The sequence below is a fragment of the Trichophyton benhamiae genome (assembly GCF_000151125.1).
Source record: "Trichophyton benhamiae CBS 112371 chromosome Unknown Abenha-G-c-322p01.r1, whole genome shotgun sequence".
Classification (NCBI taxonomy): Eukaryota; Fungi; Ascomycota; class Eurotiomycetes; order Onygenales; family Arthrodermataceae; genus Trichophyton; species Trichophyton benhamiae.
Window position 1 is genome coordinate 659,334 of NW_003315110.1, and position 27,571 is coordinate 686,904.

At 49.4% G+C, this 27,571-nt stretch overlaps 11 protein-coding genes across 11 annotated transcripts; 4 read left to right on the top strand and 7 right to left on the bottom strand.

Annotated features, from left to right (window-relative positions):
- Positions 1 to 343: 343 nt before the first annotated feature.
- ARB_06053 (uncharacterized protein) lies at positions 344 to 4,168 on the bottom strand (the record flags this gene model as incomplete). Its single annotated transcript, XM_003015696.1, has 8 exons — positions 344 to 815; positions 886 to 1,172; positions 1,270 to 1,393; positions 1,469 to 1,572; positions 1,598 to 1,965; positions 2,051 to 2,074; positions 2,270 to 3,918; positions 3,999 to 4,168. 8 exons carry the CDS (start codon positions 4,166 to 4,168, stop codon positions 344 to 346), a joined length of 3,198 nt encoding a protein of 1,065 aa, XP_003015742.1.
- Positions 4,169 to 6,397: 2,229 nt separating this feature from the next.
- Positions 6,398 to 7,685, bottom strand: ARB_06054 (uncharacterized protein; the record flags this gene model as incomplete). The annotated part of the gene is made up of 2 exons (XM_003015697.1): positions 6,398 to 7,445; positions 7,522 to 7,685. The coding sequence occupies 2 exons, from the start codon at positions 7,683 to 7,685 to the stop codon at positions 6,398 to 6,400; spliced, it is 1,212 nt and encodes a 403-aa protein (XP_003015743.1).
- Positions 7,686 to 8,046: 361 nt separating this feature from the next.
- ARB_06055 (uncharacterized protein) lies at positions 8,047 to 9,862 on the bottom strand (the record flags this gene model as incomplete). The annotated part of the gene is made up of 4 exons (XM_003015698.1): positions 8,047 to 8,945; positions 8,998 to 9,369; positions 9,429 to 9,728; positions 9,778 to 9,862. The coding sequence occupies 4 exons, from the start codon at positions 9,860 to 9,862 to the stop codon at positions 8,047 to 8,049; spliced, it is 1,656 nt and encodes a 551-aa protein (XP_003015744.1).
- Positions 9,863 to 12,624: 2,762 nt separating this feature from the next.
- ARB_06056 (uncharacterized protein) lies at positions 12,625 to 13,900 on the top strand (the record flags this gene model as incomplete). Its single annotated transcript, XM_003015699.1, has 3 exons — positions 12,625 to 12,863; positions 12,938 to 13,486; positions 13,540 to 13,900. The coding sequence occupies 3 exons, from the start codon at positions 12,625 to 12,627 to the stop codon at positions 13,898 to 13,900; spliced, it is 1,149 nt and encodes a 382-aa protein (XP_003015745.1).
- Positions 13,901 to 14,796: 896 nt separating this feature from the next.
- ARB_06057 (uncharacterized protein) lies at positions 14,797 to 15,657 on the bottom strand (the record flags this gene model as incomplete). The annotated part of the gene is made up of 1 exon (XM_003015700.1): positions 14,797 to 15,657. One exon carries the CDS (start codon positions 15,655 to 15,657, stop codon positions 14,797 to 14,799), a length of 861 nt encoding a protein of 286 aa, XP_003015746.1.
- Positions 15,658 to 16,676: 1,019 nt separating this feature from the next.
- On the top strand, positions 16,677 to 17,380 carry ARB_06058 (uncharacterized protein; the record flags this gene model as incomplete). The annotated part of the gene is made up of 2 exons (XM_003015701.1): positions 16,677 to 16,721; positions 16,799 to 17,380. The coding sequence occupies 2 exons, from the start codon at positions 16,677 to 16,679 to the stop codon at positions 17,378 to 17,380; spliced, it is 627 nt and encodes a 208-aa protein (XP_003015747.1).
- Positions 17,381 to 17,818: 438 nt separating this feature from the next.
- On the top strand, positions 17,819 to 19,577 carry ARB_06059 (amidase, putative; the record flags this gene model as incomplete). Its single annotated transcript, XM_003015702.1, has 4 exons — positions 17,819 to 17,957; positions 17,989 to 18,220; positions 18,291 to 18,413; positions 18,446 to 19,577. The coding sequence occupies 4 exons, from the start codon at positions 17,819 to 17,821 to the stop codon at positions 19,575 to 19,577; spliced, it is 1,626 nt and encodes a 541-aa protein (XP_003015748.1).
- Positions 19,578 to 19,889: 312 nt separating this feature from the next.
- Positions 19,890 to 21,493, top strand: ARB_06060 (uncharacterized protein; the record flags this gene model as incomplete). Its single annotated transcript, XM_003015703.1, has 2 exons — positions 19,890 to 20,188; positions 20,269 to 21,493. 2 exons carry the CDS (start codon positions 19,890 to 19,892, stop codon positions 21,491 to 21,493), a joined length of 1,524 nt encoding a protein of 507 aa, XP_003015749.1.
- A 157-nt stretch (positions 21,494 to 21,650) lies between these two features.
- Positions 21,651 to 23,307, bottom strand: ARB_06061 (uncharacterized protein; the record flags this gene model as incomplete). Its single annotated transcript, XM_003015704.1, has 3 exons — positions 21,651 to 22,533; positions 22,598 to 22,842; positions 22,927 to 23,307. The coding sequence occupies 3 exons, from the start codon at positions 23,305 to 23,307 to the stop codon at positions 21,651 to 21,653; spliced, it is 1,509 nt and encodes a 502-aa protein (XP_003015750.1).
- A 505-nt stretch (positions 23,308 to 23,812) lies between these two features.
- ARB_06062 (uncharacterized protein) lies at positions 23,813 to 25,828 on the bottom strand (the record flags this gene model as incomplete). Its single annotated transcript, XM_003015705.1, has 1 exon — positions 23,813 to 25,828. One exon carries the CDS (start codon positions 25,826 to 25,828, stop codon positions 23,813 to 23,815), a length of 2,016 nt encoding a protein of 671 aa, XP_003015751.1.
- A 783-nt stretch (positions 25,829 to 26,611) lies between these two features.
- On the bottom strand, positions 26,612 to 27,127 carry ARB_06063 (uncharacterized protein; the record flags this gene model as incomplete). The annotated part of the gene is made up of 2 exons (XM_003015706.1): positions 26,612 to 26,728; positions 26,837 to 27,127. 2 exons carry the CDS (start codon positions 27,125 to 27,127, stop codon positions 26,612 to 26,614), a joined length of 408 nt encoding a protein of 135 aa, XP_003015752.1.
- Positions 27,128 to 27,571: the final 444 nt, after the last annotated feature.

A 27,571-nucleotide genomic window follows, 5' to 3' on the forward strand; every position in this document is an offset into this window, starting at 1 on the left:
TGCAGATGGAATTTTATTTATTGAGCAGATCCAAGGATAGGCAAAGGAGGGGGGTGGCGGTGCCATATAGACACGCGCACACACCAAATGAGTAAAGACGAATAGTACAAGTGTGGGCGCTATATATCGTCAGGTAGCGTAAAAATACACAAGATGGAAAGGAAAAGGGAATACCAGAGACATGAAGAGGGATAGCGTTGCTACAGAAGAGGAAAAAATCTGTGGGGAAGAGGACAAGTGGTGTGGAGCGCCGCAAAGAGAGGGTGTAATGTAGTAGTAACAGAGGGTGTATAAAGTTGTACTAGACGCGGGGTGTACTTGGAGTTGTTGATACAGGTGGTGTCTATAGTCGGAGGAGCTTGGTAGCCTGGGACAGGATGGTGTCCTCCTGTGGGAAACTCATGGTCTCCAACTTCTCGGCATATGGGGTGGGCACTTCAGCACCAGTGACACGGATGGCAGGGGCTTGGAGATAGTCGAAACCGTATTCCATGGCGAGGGCGAGGATCTCGGACGAAACACCGAACATGGGGAAACCGGACTCAACAGCGATCAAGTGACCGGTCTTCTTGACCGACTTGACGATGGCCTCAACGTCAAGCGGCTTGACAGAGCGGAGGTTGATGACCTCGGCCTCGACACCATACTTGGACTTGAGCTGGGCGGCAGCCTGAAGGGAGAGGCCAACGGAGCGGGAGAGGGTGACGATGGTTACGTCTTTTCCAGGACGCTCGATCTTGGCCTTTCCGAGAGGGATAACGAAGTCGTCTTTCTGAGCAGCCTCGCTCATGGGGAAGGATTGTCCATAAAGAAGCCTATCGCTGTCATTAGCAAACCAACGAAAAAAAGAGTTCCAATACTCAGCCGAGGAGAGTTCCAACTCACTCATTCTCAAGGACGACGACTGGGTTGGGGTCACGAATGGCAGCCTTCAAGAGACCCTTGGCGTCCTCGGAGCTCCATGGAGTGACAACCTTCAGGCCAGGTATGCTTCCATACCAAGCAGCGTAGTCCTGAGAGTGCTGGGCAGCGACACCAGCAGCAAAACCGTTGGGTCCTCTGAAGGTGATGTTGCAGGGCTGGATACCTCCGGACATGTAGTGAGTCTTTGCGGCGGAGTTAACGATTTGGTCGATGGCCTGCATGGCAAAGTTGAAGGTCATGAACTCGCACTATAAACACCGGACATAACGGAGAAATTAATTAGTACGGAACAATAGAGCAAGACGGTTAAACGGCGAAGAATGGCCAGGATCTTTTATCACATACAACCGGGTGAAGACCAGCGAGAGCAGCGCCAACGGCGAGACCGCAGAAACCCTGCTCGGTGATAGGAGTGTCAATAACTCGACGATCGCCGAATCGGTCGAGAAGACCCTTGGTGACCTTGTAACTAAACACCAGCAAAGTCAGCGCCAATTTAACGAAGGAGCAGGCAGGAAGTGGTCAATTGGGCTGTAGAACTCACGCTCCGTTGTACTGAGCCACCTCCTCTCCGAGAATGAAGACCTTCTCGTTGCTGGTCAGCTCCTCCGCCAAAGCCTCGTTGAGCGCATCTCTGACGGTGACCTCCTTCACGCCACTGGGAGCAGCATACGAGCGTCTCTGTGCAACCGGCTGAGCGAAGACAGCTGGCCGGAAGGCAGAGAAACGGGCTGCTGGGAGAGACGACCGCGGTGCCAGCAATCGGGAAGTCGGCCGTAGTATCCTGGGGGCGGCCATTTGCGCGGGAATTTGTGCTGAGGACGGGGGAGAAGAAGCTAGCTAGGGCGGTCTCTGGCGACGAGGGAGAGCAATTGGCACTGGCAGCGGTCTCACTGAGCTGCTTCGGGATTGCGTCTAGTCGATCGAGCTGCTGGTCTTGCGTCGTCGTCGTCGTCGTCGTCTTCTTCTTCGTCTGCTGCTTCTGCTTGTTTCGTTGCAAAGAAAGTCGAAGTTCTTTTTTTTTGTTGACGGCTTGTTGAGCTGACTAAGATGTCACGTGGATCACGCAGTCTGGACCTTTCGAGGATCGATATCAAAATTCAACATCAAGAACTAAACTACATACAGCCAGAAACAAGTACGATGACAGCTACAGCTGTTGTGGTGACGGCGACGACGTGGCGAGAGACTTGCTAAGGGGTAAACCATGACTAATTCCAAGTAAAGCTGTCTAGTGAAGTCTTTGCGAAGAAACGAAGAAGCAGAAAAGTGATCTATCAGGGCTAACAAACAATATAGAATCTAACACGGAACTACTAAGAGCTAGGACAGCTCCAGTGCTTACTTGCCCAGGCCGTGAGCATGGTTCTCATCTGGACGCCGGGCATAAAGGCCTCTGCGTCTTTCTTAGGGTCAAAGTCGATCCCGACGATCTTAGTAGCCACAGTCACCCAAGGCTCGAGAAAGTCGAGGTACAGCAGGTCCACTACATCCGGCGTCGAGGAAGAGTCATCATCGTTTGTGATGGTAGCCATGATGCAGTTTGGAGCCCGGTAAAAGGACACAGGGGTATGCACAGTGTCGTCTCCATCTGTCCCACCGTCATCTTTGGTAGTGTATCCTGGAGTCAGGGTAGGCTCATCACCGTCCTGCAGTGGATTCTGCTCATTGTTGGCTCCATGGGACAGTGGTATATGATCGGCCTTTGCAATAAAGTCTTCCGTTCTGGACCACTGTTCCGGTGGGCTAAGAGATGAAGAATCCATAGGCATAAATCCTGCCTGCGTGAGAATGTTGGTAGCCTTGTTCAGCACCTTCAAGACCATGACGGCCTTGTCATACGGCACATCCTTCATGAATCGGAACTCATTCGTAAATGGCGACACGATGTACGCGCCATCCTGAGTAAATGGGCCTTTGAAGATGTCAAACCGGATGCCGCCCGTGTTGATGATAGCGAGACCAGCGGTATTCTCACGGAGATGGGGCCTAAGAGAGCTAGGGAGGACCTCTTTCTCGAGCCAGCTGTAGATGCTATCGTCGGACGGATATTTGGCCCGGGACATCCACAGTGTCTTCGGGGCACAGCCGTAGACATGGTCAAGCTTGAGAGCACTTCGAGCTTTCCGGATATCTTCAGTCACCTTCTTCCCTTCAGGTGTGTGGAAAGTAGACTCATCATGGCCCGAGTGGTGGTATAGTGAGAATAGATTGTTATCGATATATCTTCGAGTGAAAACAGGGGAGGTCCTGGCCGCAGAGGTCTGTTTCTTCGCTGTGCTCAGCCCACTCAACGACGCAAAGCCAATAGTTTCCATAAATCGCCCGCTGGCAAGACTGTATGCTTTGTTATCATACTTGACGTAGTCACGGATATGATGATGCCCCCCAAAGAACTGAATCGGCGTGTCCCACTGGACCGACCGTATCGCGGTGAAGATGGCAGCGTACTCCTTCGACTTGGCCGGGACATGGCCAATAACGAGGAAGAGATCAACTTCCCGGTCTCTAATAGCCTTCTGGAACCACGCTTGCTTGATCGTCTCTTCAACAGGCGTCACAACGGTATTGTTGTAATTCCCCGTAAAATCGAACAAGAACCCGAACGCCATAATCCGGATTCCTTGCATCTTGGTGGTGAACTTCTTGAACCGCTGGGCAAGAGGCACAATCTCACCAGATTCCGGATCGATGATATCGATGTTAGAGGCAAGGTAGTTACCCTTGAAGTTCGGTACAGTCGTGCGGAACTCAGCCTCCGACGTGTTCTGCTTGTAGAGCTCATGGTTTCCCGAGCAAAGCAGGTCAATATGCTGCTTTTTCAGAAACTCCGAGGCATACACTCCCTTGGGGTCTGAGCTGTCGTAGAGTCCATTCCCTTCGACCCGATCTCCAGTATCGACTACCAGTAGATCCGTCCCGGCTGCTTCGGCCTTTTCACGCATGCGAGTCGCGAAGGAGACATAATCTCCCCAGTCGGCAGAGAACGACGGCCTGCGGCAGCAACAAGATTCAGCACTCCGTGTACATGGGCGTAGGTAATCACATCAGAAGAAAGGAGAGCATTATCTCACTCCTGTAGATGGCCCGAATACCAGCCGTGGACGTCGGTGGTGTGGAGGAAGTTAAGCTGGCCCCATGTCAGCTCCCTCAGCGGCGCAGGAATGGGATCTGGAGCCTGGGGCTGCGAGCCGAGGGCGACTCCAGCCAGCCCTATCAGGACGAGAGCAGCGCTGTCAAGCATGGGCAGGAGAGGATGGAAGACGGTCTCCTTGCGGTGGTTGTTTGATGCGTATATTTCTTGTTGTTTACTCGGGAGTTGCCAACCACTCAACCAACCAACCAACTAGTTACAGAGTTAACTGGTTAACTAGTGGGAACTAACTATTTAACTATTTATGCAAAAAGCTTCCGGCCTATGACGTCGGCTTACTAACGAGGCACCGGACTAGCTGAACGCATCTAGATCTCAGGGGATCGTTTTGATTTTGCATTATATGCTCCAATATTCTACAATATTCACTATATATATAGGCAGAGCAAGCAGGCTATGACATGCTTGGACGAATTCTCCCAAAGATGTACCTAAACTGGTTGCGCTCTTCTGCTTTTTTTTTTTGCCGGTGTATATGAATGGCCTCCGGTGTATGTCCCAACATCCCCCGAATATAATAAATAAAATAAAAAGACTCCAAGGGGAGTTGTTGGAGTGTCTAGCTGTGGGAACTTCAAGCAAGCCCCAGTCAGTCCGTCTCATCCTGTTGGTAGAGATGTTGCTGCAGATGCATGAAAATTGACCGTACTCTACCCGGAGGCTGTTCAGACTGGCATCTCTGCCTCTGTCAGTGAATTCTTTGCATGCTAGGAAGCCCAGATCCGGGTTTTATACAACAGGTCAAAGAGCTCGCTAACCATCACTCACCTTCAATGTGTCAACTCTTTCAAAGCTCAAAACCAACCGGAATAGACCAGAAAGTCGGACCTTGTTCCACTTGAGCCCCCAAAGTTAAGCTTCACCGGCTTTCCTTTAAAAGAAAATTCCAGCTTCTCCAGCTTTCGCAAAGCTCTGTCCCTCGCTTTGGTCGTACCGAATACGACCGCGAGGTACGAATTACTAAAGCGGATGATACACTGGGGGCGAAGTTTGTCACTTTCTAAGCTTTGCAATACGGACTTCTGTAGGTCTTCAATTGGCTAATTTCTCCTTATAACAAGGGATTTAGTTAGAGAGATGAAAAGTGCGGTGTCAACTCAACCGGTCATCGTTCCATTGCACTGAAGGGGCGGCTGAAGGGGCATCATATGTAAATAGAAGAGCTTCGTTTAAATGCTGGATGTTGTCCTCGGACAATATCGTGTCGTTATCGTGCGGGAGAGATCCCAAAGTGAATGTTGCTCATCAAGACAAAACCAGCAGATTTCTGGTGACTCCTGTGACTCCTGTGTAATCAAGCGGACGGCATAGCCCGCGGTCAACTGTTTCCCCAACCACGGAGCATTGTTCAGAAAACGCACCACCGCTTTACACAAGGACTCAGGTCTCTCCATCACTTTCTTCGCCAAAGTGGAAGTATCCTATGGCTAGAATATGTGGTAAAACAACCTCATCTAGTATCCAACCTTGAACCCTGTCCCATAGAGCGTAGATTGGGTCAGAGAATGGGACAGGGGGAGTAATGTGTTTCTGGGTTATTAACTCGATGTCGAATATCCCAAGAGTGAAAAATGCAAAGGCGACGGGCACCATGGAGATCGTTCGGACGACCAAGGGGGGAGATCAAGATTATATATCTCCAACGATCCTGAACAATTTGGCATGTTCGAGCCATCCCACCCACTCTAGGAGCCGCAAAACGTGCGACAACAATAAGTGCCATAATGCGGGAATAAAGACGACCCAATTAGTGGGAGGGCCGGGGAAATCGCCATTCGGACATGCATGAAACGATGGACCAATTCCGTCTCCTCGGTCTATCAAATTCCAGGGTAATGGCGTATAGGTGAATTATATATTCATGTTAGTCTATAATTTTTAAAAGGAGTAGGGAAGGTCAATTTAGTTTAGGGTCAGACCAAGGTCTCTACTCCTATGCTCATGACGGAAGGCCTCTGTACCTCCAGGGGAGAAGCAAAGCTCAGGATGGTTGAAGATGTCATGTCGACGTGTAGGATATCAGGGGTATATATAGAAGAAAGTACAAAGCAAAAGTGGATAAATAATGCCGGTCTTTCGTATAGTGAACATCAAAGCGAACATACTATCCAGCAAGCAGATTACCAGCAGCAAATAAAGGTACAGGTGAATAACTTTTTGTTTGACCTTTTGTGCCATGGTTCCGATAAAGCCGATACGTAGGTATCCACCAGCTCCGTCATTATTGTGCTTTTGATATAGCAAACAAGGTATATCATTTCAACGTCCATATCCAGCCTGTAGTTGAACTAGTCATACATATATTGAAGAATGATAGGTCTACTCACCGCTGTAGACAAAGACTCCCTTGCCGCTCCTGTAGCCTCCCAGCGTCCCTTGTACGCTGTCAACGAGCTCGTCCTTTGACGTATCCCTTGTCCATTTCACCTCCTGAACGGGAATGTCTTTAAACCTGCCGTCCCGAGTAAGACGGAAGATATCACGAATAGTCTCTTCCTTCGAGACTGGGTTCTGGTCGCTCCACCTCGACACCCAGAAGCCGTGGAAGGAGATGTTGTTGAATATCATCAACCCAGCAGTCAGTGAGGTTGGCATCTTCGCCATGGCACCATAGGTGACATGTCGAGAATTGGGAGCAAGTGCCTTGGCCATGGCAGAAGCATTCTTGCCGCCAACACAGTTAAGGGCTAGACGAATGGGCTCTCTGCCTCCTCGTGTTTGTTGGTGAACAATCTCTTTGAACTTTGCCGGAGACAGGAGGTCTGCTTCAGTAATGACGGCCGTGGCACCCAGTGAGAGCAGCTCGTTCTTAAGCTTCTCCGTCTCCTCCGCTGTCTCGCGCTCTCTAATGATGTTCAGAGTCTTGATATTCCACTGTTTCGCGATCTGGATAGCCGCCCGCCCTACACCTGAGTTTGCACCGTTCTGAATCAACCACTCCTCCCCACCCCGCAGCCAGTCCCATTCACAAAAATCCTTGATCATCCGGTATGCAGTTACAGGATTTACGCTCACGGTTCCGGCCTGGATGGGGGTTAGGCCTTCACGGTCCTGCTCATTGATCTTTATCAATTGCGACTCTTCCCACTGAGCATATGTCCGCCATGTGCCCATGCCAGAGTGTTTCATGACGACCCAGTCACCCTTGCGAAGAGACTTGACGCCCGAGCCGGTGGATATGACTTCGAAAGCTGCCTCGTTGCCAGCCACGGCATGAGGCTCGATTGTGCCTAGCGAGGTAGTGAAAGTGGGCTTTGTCGGATAGACGCCTTGTATCTGGTTAAAGTCCGCTGGGTTGAGCGGGGCGGCCAGTAGCCGGAGGGTGCATTGAGTGCCACTGGGGGGAGATATGGAGTATGCGTGTAAACTAGTTAGACCAGGCCAGTCAGTACAACACTCGTTCCAAACAATTCCGGATGACGCCCGAGGACATAAAGACAGACTTGAGAACATCTTTGGGCTCGCCATATTTTGGAAAGACAATGGCTTTGGCCTGGGTGTATCCATAGGCAGATATGTACCGCCGGCTATCGAGGGAGACTCTGGCTGGGAGAAGTGTCCGTCGACATGACTGTGCAAAAAGGGCGGAAGCTCGAGGAGCTACCATACTGGAGGGCACCTATTTAGTCGATTCACTGCCTTGCTCTTTGCTAAAAGCTGCTGAAGTGCCGAGCTATGCAGCGTTGAGTAAACACTTGGTAGCTCTGCAGCTGGAAGTCACAAAAAGTGCTATTTGTTGGTGTTTTGTTTTGCGGCGATGACGGTGGGTCTTGGCATGGCTGCTTCTTAAGCCGAGGCAGAAAAGAACAACACCGGACGAGGCTTCTACAGTCTATATAATCTTACATATGTCTATGATACAGCTGGCATTGGATGGCAGGTCACAGCTAATAACTAACCAGAACCACAAGAAGGTATAAAGGGTATCCGCTGCTGGAAGAAAGCCTTCGTGGCAATCAACATCTTCGTTATCTGTTGTCATCAACGAACGGCCACATACGCCGTGCTTCTTCCAGAGTCTTCTCAGTCGACAGTTGCTTGACGAACGTTTCAAACAGTTCTTGGTTCTGCCGGCGTTTCTCCTCTATATCCAACTCGGGAGATATCCATCCTTCTTCATCCGTATCTAGACACTTTCTCGCGATCTCATTCGCCTTATACCAGTCCTCATAGTCTGTGAACTGAGCGTCATGCTCGGCAATCTCGTTCTCACTGAAAGAATAAGGACATTCCCCGACGAAGCCTAGCTCCGACCAGTTCTGGAAGATCTCAATCATACACGCGCGGAGAGGGAGGATACCAACTTCCGACGTCTCTCCACAGCGCTTGAACAGTTCTCGAAAGACACGCGGGAGGTTCATTGCAGTATGAGTTTCTTTGTTTTCGAGATAGGTCGAAACCTCATACGTTTTCGCAACCATGGCTTGTCGATATTCAAATTTCGCTAGCTGTTGGTCCTCTTCATCCATCTCTTTCAGGTTGTCTAGTAATTTTGGCGCTTGAAACCCCCTAACAAAGTTTTCAGGCGGCTCTAGGAAAATGGGCCAACGTGCCTGTAGGAAAAGAGGGAGGACGGATATTGATTGCCAGTCAATGATGGAGAGAATCTGAGACGGGTTGTCGGGAGAGACGTAGATGTTCCCCATGTGAAGGTCCGTATGCCAGATCACAGGCTTCCCCAATTGTGCTAGGACAGGATGAGAAGCTGAGCTCAACATTCTCATAAGACTGATAACTTCGTCAAGCAGCTTTTCCTTCTCCTCACAACTTCCTTGATAGAACGTCCCTGGGTGGGGCGGCAGACCTTGCAACACACGAGCGATTTCGCGTTTCGCAATCGCAATGCCAAACGTTGCCAGTGTATCCCCTGTTTTTATGTGGTCAGCGGCGTACCAGAGATATACCTGATGAGTGCTTACATGGACCTAAATCGACACTTGGCCCTTCAATATCCTCTAGCACGTACACTCTATCACCTGAACGGCCCACGCAATATGACTGTGATGGGTCAGCCTCTATATCTAGAGGCTTAAAGTTAGGAAGACCCCCACCGAAGCTCCGTAGATACAAACTTCCATATGCGGGTAATTGTAAGGAACAAAGCTCGCGTTCGAATGCCGTAAGTCTTTTAACAAGCTCTAGTTTATCTGAGAGGGAGATCTCCCCCCATATCTTGAAAAGGGGGACACCAGCTGCTTCCTCCATGATGATGCATTCTGCCTCCACCGGGTTGGTAGGGTCAGAAGACCATGTATATACTTCGGGAACTGGAATACTTGTCTGCTGTTTCACTATATTGCTATAAGCATAAATAAAGTAGTCAACGTAAAACATCAAGTCCCTTGCTTACCGTATTTCAATATAGCAACCTCCGACTCGGTGGTATAACCTGCGGGCCCAGCATTTCGGCAAGCAATTTTAGCGACAATCTCCATTCCATTTTCTTTTCTCATCAGAAGAGCCTTGCTGAAACCGCCCTCCATCTTCTCAACTGCTTTAACTGGGGAAGGCTGGCCCCCAACTGTGGCTACAATATCGCAGAGAGCATCCAGGTTGAATTTGACATAGCGCCGCTCGAATTGAGACTTTTCATTGACCAAAAAACCTCCGTTTGTATACTCAAAGAGTTTGTCTTCACTTATCAGTTTGCCTAAATAGAAGCTTAGTTTGAGGATTTGAACCTTGTGGTCATGCCATACCTCGACATGAGATGTGTAGGTTCCGGTTTGCAGGCGTTCTGGGGGTACCTGTCCGGCGCCAAAACGAGGAGATGTGAAATCGCATCATTCGGATAGTTGGCCGAGGCATAGCGGAAAAGAACTTGGGAATATGATTATTGCTTCAAAGCACCTTGTTTTCATGGTCACGCCTGGAGATAACGTATTACTGTTAGGAGATATGTAGCATGGTGGTGAACGATTGATATTCGTAGCGAGAAACAGTGAAAGACCCTCGACTTGCGTCTGCATATCTAGTTATACAAAGTATCCCGCTGGCTACTTGGGCATTTCACTCCACCACCATCACAATGCATTTACTACATTCGTTTAATGCAATAGAATATCAAATAGTAAAAGAGCCTGCAGTACCTGAACATATCTAGGCTAGCGCTCATTAATGATTTACAGAGAGAAGACCACGAAGCAGCAAAACTAGCTGCCGGGTTAGTCCATCCAGGTAACGAAGCTTAACTGGCTGTCCGATTAACCCCAGGCACCCTTGGTAGTAGCTTGCTAACAGCCACCACTGAGCGCATTTGGCTATTCAAATATGCTGCTTTCACGTTGTAAATGCCACTTGGACATTTAAAGCTGAAGTTCACATCAAAAGACTTCCCCAGCAGAGTGACCTTTCTGCTCATCGTCTTATAGTTGTTGATGGCGGAGCGTATGTCTTTAAGAGTGATGTTACGTGCTATATCAAGAGCAACCTTTGCAGATCTTAGTTATGTCACCAGTGAGAAATAAAATTTACATGTAGCTGGTCCTCATGGGAAAAAAAAGGCGTATCACGAATCTCATCCATAAAAGGCCCAAGTCTCATCATCAGCTGGTTATCAGTGGCCGTGTGGCTGGGCCACCACGACGCCTGGGATGATGGGGCTTCCTTGAGCGAGTACCTTCATTCAATCCAACAACTAACACTGAACTGACGGACTTCTCTTGGCAGAGTCTGCTGCGCCTGCTGCTGCGTCTTCGTCAAAGCAGGTTAATGTTATCTGGCTGAGACCCAGAGTTGAAATACGATCCCGAATGAACTCAATAATCGTCTCATGCTTGCTGGTATCGAGATGATCAAGTCATCGTCTTTCATCCAAGTTCATGCATCCACCAACCTTTCTACACACTCTGCCAGCATGGTGAAATGGTGCAGAACTACTCCGTACCGCGTTAAAAGAATTGGCTTCGATGAAGGCTTGCTTCGAAGAGAGAGGATGGTCTTTAGGTTGTCTAAGGCGCAAGGCAAGTCAGATTGTCCGGCCACAGATGGGGTCCAAAGACGTCAGCTGGTATTATTCTTGAACACAAAATCCCAAGGCCAACATCTCTTCTGCTGTGTTGCTGTGTTAAGTAACCAGATAAACTGGACTGATCCATACCTCCGGAAATAGAGCTCCGTAGCCCCCATCCGCCCGGACATATGCACCGTTTGTACTAGAAGGACCCTGGGGGCGTTGGAGTGGGATTGTCGCTGGTACAGGGGTGGTTCTGACTGCATTTAAGAATTTGATAACCATAATCGGTAGGGGTGGCCTTTATGAGGGCGAAGCAATGACAGAGGCCTTTACACCGGCATCCTACTACTGAGTTGTACGGAGTATTCTCAGGGCCAATATATGCACTGATATGTCTCTGAAAACCACAATGGACTTGAGGCTGAAAGGTCAGTTTGATGGTAAGGGGCGCAGTCTAACCTGCACATATGAACATGAGATGGTGTGGTTGACTGTCTTAGGTATCTCGCTCCAGCCGAAGACAAACGGTCGCTTGGCTTGATAGTCACCGGTGGCCACAGAGTACTCCGTACGGAGTACGGTTCGACCAAGTCAGCCTCGCCACTTTGTCAGACCCAAGGGCTCAGGAACGGCGCCCCTGAACACAAACCTGGCAGCGAGAAGTTGGGCCTGGATCTGGACCTGTCGCTGTCCCAAGTCCTCCATTCTCCGCAGGCTCGGCAGCCACCGCAACCAGCTCACTAACGAACTTACTCCAACAAACGGCGAAAAGCGAGAGGTTTAAACCCCCTTGCGCCGACTCTATCCACCCAACTGGCCAGCGTACAACGCACGTTGATGAAGGTACGCCGTGCTCGGTGCCACAGTGGTGCGCGTATGTACTCCGTAGGGGCCCTTTTCGTTTGATAATGGATTTGGAGCCAGCGGCAAGGTAAGACAACCGCGCCCTGCTCCTCCATGTTATACTTACTCTGCCGGTCCTGATCAGCGACGGTGAGACCTCTCATCTCCTTCCTTTTCCTCATCCTCCTCGCCGCTGTCGCACGACCACCGTCTCGCTCATCTTACTCGTCACTTTCTTGTCTTCCTGTGCGTCTTCTTGTGCGCTTGTCTTGTCTTCTTGTCTTGTTGTCTCGTCCTCTCGTCGTCGTCTTGGATGTTTCTTTCGTCTTCCCTTGACCCGCAGCTCGCTTCATGACTAAGCAGCCCCTATCTAGTGAAACGCACGTGCAGGATGAGTCATCTTGAGCTAGCCCCAAAAGGCAAGCGTGGCTAGGCTGACTCATCTGCTTAGTCACTCCTTTTCTGCCACCGTGGCCTCTTTATAAAGGCGGTGTCCCCCCTCTCTCGCTCCCTTCGCCGTTCGAAACTTCCAGCGCTGCGACTCCGACGGAGGCGAAGAAAAGAGGCGAAGAAGACAGGCTGGCATCAACTGCGTCGACCGCGCCGGCTGGGACATCAACCCTCCCAGGCTGCCGTCCGTCCACCATGCTTGCTCTCTGACAGTCAGTCTCTGCACTGCATCCAGCAAACAACCACAAGAACCACCGCCGCCATACACAACGCCATTCCACAGGAAGTCAACCACACCATGACGGAGTCAACGTTTGCTGTCGAGGCCTTCTCCATGGACTCGATGTCTCCCTCTCCCGGGGCTGAGATCCCCCGTCTGACCGTCTCGCCGGCTGACACCACGCTCAAGTTCGAGGATGTCGTCCCCGAGGGCCTGCCCAAGGTCGACACCCCCAAGCCGGCGGAGAAGAAGCCAGTCAAGAAGCGCAAGTCCTGGGGCCAGGAGCTGCCTACGCCCAAGACAAACCTCCCTCCAAGGTATGCCTCCTGCCACTACATTCCCCCCTTTTTTGGTTGTTATTGGTCAAATAGCAATTACTAACTTGACGTAGAAAACGAGCAAAGACAGAAGATGAAAAGGAACAGCGGCGGATAGAACGGGTGCTACGCAACCGTGCCGCCGCCCAGATCTCCCGGGAGCGCAAGAGGCTCGAGATAGAGAAGCTCGAGGGTGAGAAACTCAAGATCGAGCAGCAGAACGAGTTCCTCCTCCGCCGTCTCTCACAGATGGAGGCTGAGAACAACCGGCTCAGCCAGCAGGTGGCGAAACTGGCCTCTGAGATACAGACCTCCAAGTCCAATCCAGGCAGCCCTGCCTCTGCTTCAGCCTCGGCCAGCACGTCCAGCATCTCGGCCACCCTCGCCCCTTCGACATCTCCTACTTTGGCTCCCGTTCTGTTCAAGCAGGAAAACGACCTGCTGGACAATATAGACAGCATTCCATTTACTACCAACCCAGACCCAACTACTACTCCTACAACAACAACCACCACCACCTCAAACCATATAAACTCGACATCGTCGACCACCCTCTCACCGGCTGACTTGGATCACTCCTCCGCCGCCCCCTCCGATTTGACACAACATCCTGCAGCGGTGTTGTGTGACCTGCAGTGTCAATCGGAGGCCCGGCCTTGGATGACCTCGACCTCAGCCACCTCAACATACCTCTCCTTCATGAACATGATCATGTTCACCCTCCCCCTCTATCAGACGCTGACCTCAGCCGCTTATTCGACGCTGATTCATCCAGCGAGCCTGATCTTTCATTCCTTGAAGACGGGTTCTCCCTTGAACTTCTCCCCGACTCAGATCTCGGCCCTTTTGCCTTTGATTCTCTGGTTGATCTCGGTCCCGACGAGGACAACCAACAACAACAACAACTCCAGCAGAAACTCGACGACTCGATCGGTTTTCCGGAGCAGACTCCTCTCCCGGCTTCTGGCTTGCAGCCCAGCTTTGGCGCGTCCCTTGAGAGATGCGACGAGCAGGGAATTGCAGCTGGTGCTCAGTGAGAGTGCAATGCTCGGATCTTCTCGGTCGGGTCAGTCGATCGTTCAGCTGGAGTCTCGGCAACGATGGGAGTCACTGGTCACCATCCTTTTTGCGATTGATCGGGCAGAGAAGACGGGAGCAGCATTATTATCACCATCATCATATAGAGGGAAAAACAGCGGCAGGTCACTTAGAGACCGGCCAAGGAAGGTTATTGGAGTCAACAAACAAGTACCGACGAAGCGAGGCTCGCTCTCTTCTCGGTCACGGTCACGGCGTTCGGGGTGCAAGGAGTACTAGTTGGGTTGGTCATAGCTACAGAATTTAGGATTAGGTTCAATACATCCACAATTACTCCGATCATCTTTATCTTTTGCAGCCGATCTTCTGATCTGTATTGAAAAATGGTCAAAGAACCGTCACATACTCATTTCGCCCCTTTTATCTTATTGACTTGTTACCTGCTCAGAAAGTTGGACAGAGAGTAATGAATCAAAAACTCTGGCACCTCAGGTCCAGTATCTGATATCAGAGAAGATCTGTACCCTCTCGTCCGTCAAAAGTCAAAACCTCGGATCATGGCATAGAGCTTGTAATAGGAGGAAGAAGGATGTCGGCGATATCCGGCCGGGGTTTGGCTCGTGGTTAGGTTGCTTCCACATGCCACCCCCTATTTATGTGGTAACCTCAAGCAGTGGACTCAGGCCCCGCCAGTTAACTAAATGGACGAAAGGCTGGTAAAAAGGACCAGAAAACAAACAGCAGTCCTCACCTACCTGCTTCTACTCATCTTTACTGGCCAGTCTCTATCAAGATTATACGGAGTTTAGATTGTCGTATTCAACAGGAGTAGTCAACCATGAATATTATTAAATTAGTTAAGTATTAGCAATTAACAGTTAGGTCAACTGTATCGTTATGGCTTGCCGATGATGGCAGCATACTTCACAGAGTTGTGTTCGAGATACCCACACACAGTCATTGGCTCGTACCCCTTTTCTTTGTACTGATTGAACCAGTCCTCTAACTCTTTTGCAGTCATTCCAAACCTAGACATTGACTTGTCCGACTTGCCGCCCTCCTGCTGCCAGATGGCAGAAAAGAACACTGTCCCTTGAATGTTATACACGCTGAGATCCGCCGGAAAAAAGCCTAGCTTCCTCATCTCTTCCGTTCTCCTCTGGTATTCATCCCTGCGCATACCAAGAGCTGCCTTCCAATCCGGACCAGGGGTTCTCTGAAACACTGCGGTGAAGCGCTGCTCAGATCTGATGCCATACCCGCTCAAACTAACAAGACGATATCCTTTCGGTGGAAACTTGTGCAAAGCCTCCGTCACCTGGTCTTTTGTTGAGTCCACCCGCAATTCCCAACGGACTGTCCTACCGTCAGTGTGTTTATGCCAAATGCCATTGAATCGTCTCAGGTGGCCTTCAGTTGGCTCCTTGCCCATGTTATATCCCTGAACTTGCATGGGAAAGTACCCTTGGTTCCTCAGATCTTTGATGGTTTCGCCGAATTTTTTAGGCTCGTAGCCATACTCGGCTGTCCAGCTTATCCCGTCGAAGAGGTGCGTTTTGAAAATGCCGTTGTGTCGAGGGTCACCATTCGATTCAGCATGGCCGGTGAGATATGTGGGACGGTAGCCGTTTTTGGTCAGCTTGTCGAAGGTGTGCTTGAAGGGATCAAAGGGGAGACCGTGACGCTCTTCCCAGGCAGTTCCTGCCAGGGCAGCGGTGGCCAGAAGAGAAGCCGCGGAGAAAATGGAGAACTTCATGTTGATCTTGATCTTGATCTTGTTCTTGATGAAGGGGAGAATTGTATGAGATTGGCTTGACTTGGAAAGTACTCTCAATTCCTGTGGGTGTGTTCCCCCTTTACATACACAGCCCTCCCAGGAAGCCTTCTATCCGGCGTGGCAAGAATAGGAAGCCAGCAAGCTAGACACTGCACTATCACAAACAATCTATTGGAAAATAGAGGTGAAGTGGATGTTACCCGCTTGTGATAATATACCGCATCACAAGACAGATCACTTTGGGTATGGCTAGTTTTACACCTGCCCGACAGTCCCCGGCAGATAAGTAGCCCTGTCGCGATACTTCATGACCTTTCTCAAATAAAATCCAATGAATATCGGCTAACATGCATAAATTGATTATTCTTGAGCATAATAGCATGTCGTCTGGGCAGTGATTTGATATAGAAAACGGCTTGATGAATTGAATAAGAGACAGCCTGGGAGTCTCTCATGGACATTCTGGATGCGTTCCTGCGGGGATTGGCACAAGATCCTAGTAACTATTGAGTGGAAGGGTGGGTATTTACATGTGGTCGCAGGCTTCTGAATATTCATGTTGCCTGAGATAGGTTCCTTTTCACCGTCTTTGGAACCTCTGCGTGCCTGTCTAAGGATAGAAAAAGCCCCTGATGTTGACGAATAGCTTCAATTAAAGTTCTATGGAAGATCCCGGTGGTGCGGGCGGGCGGGGGCTTTAGGGTTCCAGGAATTAGGTTACGGAATAAATTGTGTTCCGATGAGGCTCCGTTTAAATCACATGACAAATATAGCACGTGATTATTACGTCAGTTGGAGGCTTGGCGCTGTGACATCTTCATCGTCGAACTTCAGGCACACAGCGATGCTGCTGATGACATAGAGATACCCAATATCATACGGTAGAGCTCTGTTTCCCGAGTGCTTTACATGGCATAGCCTTTATCTGCTACACCCCCGACTTATATTCTTTTGGCCCCCAGTGCATACTCCTCGGTGTTAGACTTACCGCCACTAATATGGGTATGCGAGACCCCCTCCTTGAGGCCATGGCCGAAGTAAAGGTATATATCCACTCCAAGCCCATCCTTACTTTTCAGGATACTATCCTCACTAGGTGCATAACTAATGACATAACTAGGTCAACGGTAACCAGCTACGGAAACAAGCAGCCAAGGCCGAAGCTTCTGCCCGCGCACAGGAAGACAAGGCTATCAAAGCCATGAAGAAAGGACAATTCCAAATCTCCCGCATCCACGCCAGCTCAGCAATCCGCGAAAAACGCCGGTCCGTTACCCTGCTTTCAAAATCAGCAGAGGCAGACGTGATATACAGCGATCTCTCCGCCGCCAAAAGTACCCGCGACTCTACACGATCCCTCATGAAAGCATCCAAGGCACTTGACTCAGCATCAAGGAGCATAAACCTTGAACGCACACTCGCTGTTGCCAATCAGTTCGTCTCCCGGTCAGAAGACTTTAAACTGGCTGGGTCTGCCCTGGAGGGAGTTTCCAAGGATGTCCAGATGCAAGAGTATGGCGCTGAGGGAGATGAAGATGTCGACCGTCTCATGGAGCGACTGGCGGATAGTGCTGGGGTCGATTTACGTCAGGGCTTGGAGGAGAATGCCGCTCCACGCGAAGAGCTTACTGTGGCCAACAAACAGAAAGAGGCGGAGTTTGAAGACGGCCTGGCGGGCAGACTGAGGGCATTGAGAGGATGATGTCGTTGCCTTTCTTTCCGAAGTCCTTAATTCTGGATGACTGTACAGACATATGCTACTCGTTTCCTTTTCCCTGGTACCGTTTTCATTTCTTATTTCGTTTTCGCCTGTCATAATCGGTTTGGAGTTGGGGCATGAACATGAGGCTTGTCACGCCATCTCCATTTGAAGCGGCGCTAGATATCCGTGGTAGTTGGGTTTTACGACTTTATATATATTATTCCTTGGGTCCATTCGATATGGTAGCGTTCAATTTCCTACTTTGTTTCTTCTATGCGGCTTAGATCCAGCTCTTGGTGCCGGGACATAGAGATCATCACGTGACGCCTCTCTGACGGGACGGGACCTTATCTCATGTTTAAACTATTATTTCCGTCTCTCTAATTCAACATTGCAAACATCCGACGGTTTGTAGCTGGTTTTGAAATTGAAGGATAAATGTCCTTCTTGCGCGAGGCAGAGAAATGTCTACTTAATCAGAAGACATTTGCCAGCCTAAATGCCTTCATCACTCCATTAGAGCGCTCCGCGACATGGAGAGAGCGAGCTCAAGCTGCGGACTACCGCCGTGGGAAAGGTGAAATATACCCATCACTCTACTTATATAGCTCCTTCATGGCTAATCTCAATTGAGCAATCGATAGATGTATCTATATCGCCGTTGGATGGTAAACTCATAGGCGTGAAAGATAACATCTGCACCAGCGAACTACCAACCACCTGCGGATCTGCGACTCTGCAAGATTTTACGAGCCCTTTCAACGCGACCGTTGTTGATTTATTGGAGAATGCAGGCGCTATTGTGGCCGGGAAGACGAACTTGGACGAGTTTGGCATGGGGTAGGCTGCCTTTTCCCAACGGCTAGCTATGGGAGGGTCGTTCGGATGCTAAATGTTAACACCCTTATAGCTCTCACTCCATACATTCCCACTTCGGCCCTGTGAAAAATAAAAATGGAGGAGATGAGTTTTATTCGGCTGGTGGAAGCTCCGGAGGCAGTGCTATTGCAGTTGCAACCGGCCAATGCCATGCGTATGTCACATTCCAAGGTATATCCAATATAGTGCTAACTCAAGCAGGGCATTGGGAACCGATACGGGTGGCTCAGTGCGTCTTCCGGCGGCATATACGGGTGTCTTTGGGTTTAAGCCTTCGTATGGCCTAATATCAAGATGGGGAGTTGTGGCGTACGCGAACTCCCTCGATACTGTTGGAATATTTGCGAAAGACACATCCACTATCCATGACATATTTGGTAAGCCGGAACGTTTCATTATGCAGCCATTACCTATAACTAATATTCGTATACTAGATGTGGTAAACCGTTATGATAGTCGTGATCCAACCAGCATTTCACCAACGAGCCGGTCACGCATCCTAACTGCTGTCAGGGAGGAATCAGCACGACCCACTCGACTGCGAATTGGAGTCCCTCTTGAGTACAATATACACGAACTGAGCCCTGAGATCCGATCTGCATGGCAGATAACTCTCGAATACCTCCAGTCCAAAGGACATAGCATTCATCCTATCACGCTTCCGGCCACCAAACAAGCTTTATCTGCATACTATGTCTTGGCCCCAGCGGAGGCCTCGTCGAATCTATCAAAGTACGACGGTGTTCGTTACGGCACCAGAGACATTGAATCTGCGGACAATGCGGGGGACTATCTTTATTCAAACACACGTGGAAAAGGGTTCGGAGCTGAAGTCCGGCGGCGAATACTGCTGGGAACGTTCTCTCTCAGCGCAGATAAAATTGACAATTACTTCATTCAAGCGCAGAAGATCCGGAGATTGGTTCAGGCCGACTTTAACTCCGTATTTCGACTTCAACACCCGCTTCTACACGCAGCATCAACGACCCTGGGGTCACGAGACCTTGTCGATAAGGAGGACGCTGGGAGAAATGCAAAGATTGATGTGATCATCTGCCCTACAGCTCCTTCAGCTGCACCCGCTATAAAAGCATTGGAAAATTCTTCACCTATTGATGCGTACACAAACGATGTTTTCACCGTCCCGTGCAGCCTTGCAGGCCTTCCTGCATTGAGTGTTCCGATACTCTTCGACGGAGAAGAATCTAAGAGTCAAAGTGTTCCACGCCATGCAGGGGTACAAGTCATTGGCCAGTTTGGAGACGATGATATGGTCCTAGAGGTGGGGAAGATGCTTGAAGAGATAGGCAAGACGTGAGACTGTACTCTCATCCACCTTTTTGTACATTGTGGATATATACCTGTAAGATATTGATTATTGTAGATTCTTCATCTTTCAGTACCGTCACTCCCGTCAAATACATATCACGTGACACATTCCCGGCTTCGACTGAACCTCACAGCGCTGATTGATATCAAGACGCAGAAAACAATTGCTCCGCCGAGACGACGCTCAAGGGTCGGAATAGATGAAACGATGCTGGTCGTGCCGTTTTGGAATGATACCGCCCTCCTACTCATCCAGGTTCAACCCTAAATTGCCCACGGATCCGCATCCTCACAATACAAGATGACCACCGGCGGCGAGAAGGCAAGGGAGAAAGCAAAGAGGACGAAACGTGAATATAAAAAGAGACATGACACTAAGCGTCAGGATACCGGTGATGGAGGTTATGAGAGGAAGACGACTGTTTCTTCTTCCAGCTCGGCTATTCCGTCGTTAGAGCTACCCATGCTCATGCCCATACCGGTCGCCGACCCTCGTCCTGCGGATGTGCTACACCCAAAGCCACGCCAGATGAACTTGTCTTGTACAAAAAAATCCGAGATAATTGGTCAGGAGTATAAATTCTATGATATTGCGGACAAGTATGTATTGAGCTTTAGTAGCTGTGGCAGTTCATATAGCTAACAGAACGATCTAGAGTAAGCAATAGAAACGGTTTTAGATATACCTATGCAATTGAAGACCCGGGTTTCCCACACATTAGATATCGACAAACCGATGTACCGCCTTACCATTCACGATTCAGCTTCGAAGACTCTCCTGCCTGTATCACTTTCACAGAAGATGCCCGAGGAGTAAGCACCAGTGACCCATGGCATTCAGCTCGAGCAAATGTCTGCGCACGAGAGGGGACCTACTATTATGAAGCCAAGGTGGTAAGCGGAGTGATTCGAGGCTCACAGCCGGGGCCATCACCTCGTGGGAATATACGACTTGGATTTGCGCGCCGTGAAGCTGACCTTGATGTGAATGTCGGCGTTGACTGCTATGGTTATGGTATTCGGGACGTTAATGGCGAGGTTGTTAACAGAATGAGATGCGAGTACTTTTTCCCCAAGGACGAATCCATCTGTGAAGGCGATGTGATTGGCATGTTGATCACCCTTCCACCGCTTGAACTGCACAAGAAGGTCGTTGAAGGGACGTACGAACCGCCTGCTGAAGGGGATGAAATGGATGTAGACCATCCAACCTCCCAGCCGGTACCGATTAATTTCATCCGGGATCGAATTCCATTCCATCTAAAGTCTGATTTTATGTATCAGCAGAGCCATGTCTTTGCTTCGAAACATCTCCGAGATTATGCCTTCAATCTCAAAGAGACCCCTACTTATGGGCCTCCTTCTCCAGGAAATGCAGAAGATGCTTCCCTTCGAACACTCCCTGGCTCCAGCATTACTATCTTTAAGAATGGGGTTAAAATGGGAACTCCCTTTCAGAATTTATATGCTTTCCTTCCACCAGCTTCTCGGTTTGCACAAGCAAGCAACAACTTGGGAATTGGCGAACGAGAGAATGCTGATGACGGCATGATTGGCTATTACCCTACTGTTAGCTGCCATAATGGAGGAGCAGTAGATTGTCGATTTGAGGCACCTTGGTTCATTGGGCCCCCTACCGACGAATTTCCAAACGTGAAGCCCTTTGGTGATAGATTCAACGACCAAATATGCGAGGACATACTAGCTGATATCGTCGATGAAGTGGATGCAATTTGTACTGGCTGGAAGCTAGAATTACCAGTTGCGCACACAGCTGGCGGCACGAATGCTTCCACACCAGCGCCTTCAAACCTACGAGAGGCCAGCGTTGCAAGCGCCCCCACGAGCGTGACCATAGACGGAGCACCAGATACACCAAGTGCAATGAGCCAAGCCATGGAATGAGCTTAATGCTGTATGATAAGTAGATACCTGTTTTAATATAAAGGGACAGTGAAATGTCAGAAACAAAAAATATCATTGGTATATTTCGGTCCAAAATACGACATAGCATGCCACCATTAAAGACGCTAGACGAGACCTTTACCCGCCTGTATCTTGATTATATCGTCATATCCATTGTATCATCACCTCCGTTGTTTTCAACAACTTCAGGTACAACAACTCCTCTCCCTCTTCCGGCCAGCAGCTCCCTCCGTACCTCTGGGCCAATGTCTTTATGCCCATTTGACAGCAAAAGATCAAGTAGCGCCTCACGCTGGTCCTCCGTGATATCGTTACGATAGCGCTGGGCAAATGCAAGAAGCGATTGATGCCATAGGACGGGAAGCTTATAGTCCCTTGCAGCAGCGGCTGAGTACGATCCTGTCCCATTCATACTTGCATCGCCGTTCTCATCTGGCTTCGTAGTACGGAAGCGGAGAAAATGGAATACCAAGGCATCAATGACTTTATATGGCAGTGCATATTTCTTATCTAGGAATACACGGATGAACATGTTTGTAGCACCCGTGCCCTCTGCATTGAAAGATGATATGGTTTGTTCTGCTGAAATCTCGCATAACCGGAGAAGTGCAGCGGCTGAGTGAAGGACGGGTATAGACACTCGCGTTATCACACTGGATACTATCTGTGCTTCTCGTAGTGTGCAAGTTCCACTGGCTATGAGTGGGAACAAAAGTCCCTTAAAGAAGCACGCAGGTTTATACAAGGCCTTCTTTAAAGCGTTGTATATGTGTACATGCAGTTTCTTTGTTTCTCTAATATCATCTCGGACTCGTTCTAGGAGCACCATGGAGATGAACTGTTGGGCAATGTGAGGTTTTGCGGATATGAATATCCTAGTACCGGCGTAAATTGCGTTTGGAGTCCACGCCTCCGGTTTGGTGACCGAGAGTAGGGCGTCCCAGTATGGTAGAGTAGGTAGAATTTTGAATGGCTTGGGGAGGGGGCCAGATTTGTAACGTGAGAGGAGGTAACCGACTCTATATTCAGATTAGTATTAATGCGTACTGTACTGAAATGTCAATAATGAGTAGATTGACATACTTATCGTAGACTTCTAATGCCTTAGCTGGAATCTCGATGGCGTCTTCTGGAGCACCCCCCCCGAGAACAAGGGGCTCCGTTGACTGGCCTGCTTCATGTGCTGCAATCTTCTCAAGTATGAGATCCGCTAAATTGGTACTTTCGCCATTGCCTTCTGTACTACCCTCCCGTGGGTGAAACACAGGATCTTCTTCGTCTCGTGGGAGAAATTTGTGAAACATATCCAAGTCATTGGGGTCGACTTCCTGCAAGTAATTGAAATATTAGTAAATGAAGTGCAATAGCTGGTAATGGCGTATAGCAAGGCGAATAAATCCATAAAAGCGTACCACTTCCTCAATTTCTCCTTCGTCTTCCCACTGCGCATCATCATCATATTGGACAATATCTTCATCGTCTTCGTATCTTGACTCCTCTCCAGCTAGTCGGGACTCAAAATCAAACGCAGCCTTTGCTTTTAAATCAATACCAGCAGCCTCTGCAGCAGCCCTGGCCTCTGCCGCGTCTTCCTCGGCGAGATCTCTTCCAATTTGCAGGATCTTCTTTGAGGACTTCGAATCGAGGTAGTGGTCGTCTTCCGTCTCGTCTTCGGACCTTGACTTCCGTTTGCTGCCCGATTTTGTTCTGAGATGGCCAGCAGATGTTATTTCGTCCGCTAGGGGTATATGTCGCCGTTCGGAAGACAATGTCTTCGCGGTCGGTTTCGGCATGGTGCTTTCTGTCGAGGGGCTGTTAACGAGGATGAAATTGCACCCTGTCCTTTCTTCGATGGGTTCCGGGTTTTTTTTTTTAAAAAAAAATTAGGGATTCTTCCTCAGCACTAAGTACTCGCCTAGCACGAGCTATTGGGCTTGAATGCTTGCCTTTCAGCGTCGACTCTCTCTTGCATTCAGATAATTAGGAAAAAGTGCAACTTTCAAAATAATAATAAAAAAAAAAAAAATGTAACTTTTAGAGTTTATCAAAGTTGTGGGCGATAAGAAAAGACGCTAACCCCTTTAGGACTAGCACATCTACATACTCGGAGCTGATATTAAATGGAGGACGAGGCAATGCCACATAAAGACATAAAGATAATGGAGGAAATGAAAGAAGAATGCAAGATTAAGACAAATCTACCCAATGTTGTAGCTGCCATCACTCCTATCCCGATCAAATCGTTACGATACAAGCTCAGTGGAGACAAAAAGGAAGCATAAAAAGGGGACGGACAGTTTACAAACAATATTTGTGAATCGCCGTTGGACCAGCATCATTATACTCGACACGACTGAGATAACCCTTGCTAGCCCCCTGGTCCACGATAAAAATCACCTTGGCAGCTACCTGTGCTCCGAGGAATGTTGCCTCTTCCATGCCAACGTTGTTAGAACCGGATGCCACTCCGGTTGCCGCATTCGCATTGCTAGCATCTGTGCTTGCTGGTGGGTTTGTGCCGGGGACTGCAGCAGCCGCACTTGATGAGCCTTGTTCTTTCCACTCGGGGAAATATTCTGGGGGTTTGAGAAGTTTGATTCCTGTCGGTGTTTGTGAATGGCCCGTGGATTTATGGTGTGCAAGCATGTTGGGGTCAGCAGAGAGAGCGGCATTGGAGTTTAGATTGTTGGGCGTTGCGGGAGTATTTGAGTGAGTAGCAGCTACAAGCAGCGGGTTCACACCATGAGCAGCAGGGTGAAGGTAAGGACCTGGGTTTTGAGGCTGAGCTGGTGTGTTTGCCCCCGTTGCTAGAGGAGTTGAGAAGGTTGAAGGTATCTCTGAGGTAAATATGGTCCCTGAGGACGGAGACAGCACGTATTTCTGTGTGATAGTAGAAAGGAGTGCTTGAGGGAAACCTGTGGTACAAAGGTTAGAATACAACAGTTTAATAAACCAATTGACGATAGGAGACCAACCTTTTACTTTGCTGCCGTTTCCGAGGATAATGAGAGAGTCCCACAAACTGCTACGTGTTGAGGCATCGGGAACAGAGAGAATTGTATGATGGATCTGAGCCGCAAGTGTCTCCAAGATACTGTAGCCACACCTCTCATCGGCACCTGATTCAAGAGGTGTTGCAGCCATAAGTCTCTCCACCCCTACTTCAATCTCCTTCTTTTGTTTGGTAGGCTGTGTTTGGTCATTGCCTCCGGCCTGTGGCTCTGCTAATCCTTCGTAATGGAAAATGGCCCTTGCTTTTTTCGAATTTGGTAAACGGGCTTGTCTAGCGGCAGCAGACTCCGCAGCTTGGCCCTTTCGGGATGCTGCCTTTTCAGCCTTTTCCTTTTCTCGCTTGGCAATGAATTCACTGGCATTACCCCTGCTGACAATGCTAGCAACGTCTAGCACGCCGTCGTCATCTTCCTTCTCGCCATTTCCTAGGCCTCTAGGCATATCGGGACCCATGCCTGGAGCAGGAGCCTGTTTGATAGACTCTTGATTCGCCGAGTCAGAGCCATTGTCTTTGGGTAACGGAGTGCCAGGCGGTAGGATTTCGCAAATGGGGTTCCTCTTCAATTTTTCGCACATTTCACGGGTGAATCCTTTGGGTCCCAGCAGTTCAAGTAGTCTATCAGTCAATGCTTGACCACCGCACCCTTCCAGGGCTATTCCTCGCCCGTGTTCGCTCACTATGAAATCTGTTACAGCCGTAACATCTGCCTTGCCATGGCCCACATCAACAACGGTAGCATTAGGGGTATTGTATGCGTAGCAGACAGCCAATGCAGAGTCCATCAGGCAAAACGCTGGCGTCTTGAACTTCTCGAACACGAACTGGGTCAACCTTTCTCGATCTGCGGCCGTCCAGACTGGCTGTGCAATTATTATCATTGGCGTGTGGAAAGGCGGGCTCAGGGTATTGTATATATGTGTGAGGAGCGCGAAGAAACACGACCAGTCCACCACGGCTCCGTTGTGTAATGCATAAACCGCACCCTCATCCGACATTGTGTCTTCCTCATACACGGTCATTTCTTCTGTCTCTTCAACGGCTTCTGCTGGCTTTTCGCCATTTTCATCGGTAGCTGGAGTCTCTTTCACCTTGTCATCGGCAGCATCCTTCATCTCGACATCCTGCTTCGAGCTGTCTTCCGCAGTAGAACCAGATGCGGCAGCCGCTCCCTCATCGCTCGCGGGAACAGAAGGCTCCGTCGCTGGCGCCGCTGGCTTTGGTGATACTACTTTCCTGGCCTTGACGACCCGCGCGCGTATTCTATGAGGCTCCCATTCTCCCTTTTTTTCGGCAGGGAACATGCGCGTCGGGAAACGAAATCGAGCCGGGGTAAAGGACTCTGGCAGTCCGAGCTGCGCGAGGGTGACTTGCGACCCAGGCGAGATTAACTATCAATTAGCCGTGTTAGTGACCGTACTCAGCATAACAAATAAAGCTTTGCTCTTCGAAAACGGCGTACCAGGATGTTATCACTGCTGAATTGCGGCATGGTGGGCAGCTTCTCCGCCGCGTCGCACCGGCGGTTCACACACCCGGCAGTGAGCAGAGCCCAATACTGAGCGCAGCAATGTTTGGAGGAGCGTTATGCGACCGGGTCCGAGCAGTGAGAGGGCACGTAAACCAAGTAGAAGCGCTTTGTCGGGATGTTCCCGGTTCTGTAGCTGTTTCGCTGATTTCCCTTGAGTTCGTTTTTTTATGAAGCTTCCACTTTTTGCATTTTTATGGAGCAGCAGAAATGTCACGTGATATATACAGCGCGCGCGAGAAGTTGGAAGAGAAAGCTAAAGGAATCAAAAGATCACTAGAGCTGGTAGCGAGACGGGATCTTATAATGTAAGAAAAGAATTTTCCCGCTGATGCTCTATATATCATTATAATTTGCAGTAGGGTGGAAGTATAACGAATGCGTAGGATGGAAAGGTCGTAGTAGTAGTAACAGTAGTAATAAGAGTCAAACTGACGCCAGGCAACACAGAACCAACCCCCAAAAAAAGATATCCCGTTAAACTCCAGAAGAGACTCATCGCATATCGTAAGCATCATTGAACACATGCGCTAAGGAGACAAGTGCTATTAAAGACCGCTTAGCTCCCCGAATTGTACTTTTCTCCAGCTGAGCGGAAGAGCTCTTGCTGGAGCCGTAGTAGCTCTTCGTGTGACATGCCGCTCTGGTCTATCTTATTTGTCCGCTTCTCTCGAGTCTGCCAAAATCAGTCAGTCTCTCTCTCACTCTTTTATAACATGGGGCATGTATATCAGGCAAGAAGAAGTAATAGGTTCTACGGTAATCTGGAACCGTTAAGTCGTACCTTAAGTTGCTCTTTATGCTCTTCGGCAATCGCAAGCACATCAGGGACATAGTCTCCAAAACCAAGGTCTGTGAGTGCCTTTTCGATGTGTTCACAGGCGATTGTCTTTTTTGCCTCCTTCTCGCTGATCTCGTTGGCCTCGGATGATATCAGTGTGATAAACTCGACGCAGCATTCGATGAGCAGGTCCCGGGCATCCTTCGCAAAGGTCTGGCCAGAGGAGGGCGGCAGGATCTCCGTTATAATCTTCTGCACCGTAGCTAATGGGAGAGTGGGGTTAGTATTGTCCATATCCGTTGCAGATTAGGTAGGCCTTTTGAAAAGCCGCCGGTGCTTCAGTTTCTCTCAGCCGTATAGGCAGCACGTCAACACTAGAAGAGCGGGAGAACAGCTTCACGGGTACCTTTTGGTAGGGAGAGGTCATCGTTTCCTGCCAGGCGCAAGTCAGTTCGCATCCTTCCCACAGTCGAGCTCCGCGCGCATGCTGCTTACCTCCGAATTCCCTATCGGACATGGTGCTGGGTAGCAAAGGATCAACAGGCAGTAAAATACCAGCAAAATCGAGTATATGCGCTTGAAATGGCAGCTATTCCAATATAATATTATCTTCGCTCTTCTGTTCTTGTCCTTTTCCTTCTTTTCCTTCGTCTTCGACTCCAACCTTTGAAGCTCTTTTTAACTTCGAGGCTCTCTCGGAAGCTGACTCAGCGCACCCGGAGTTTCTTTTTTCCTTTT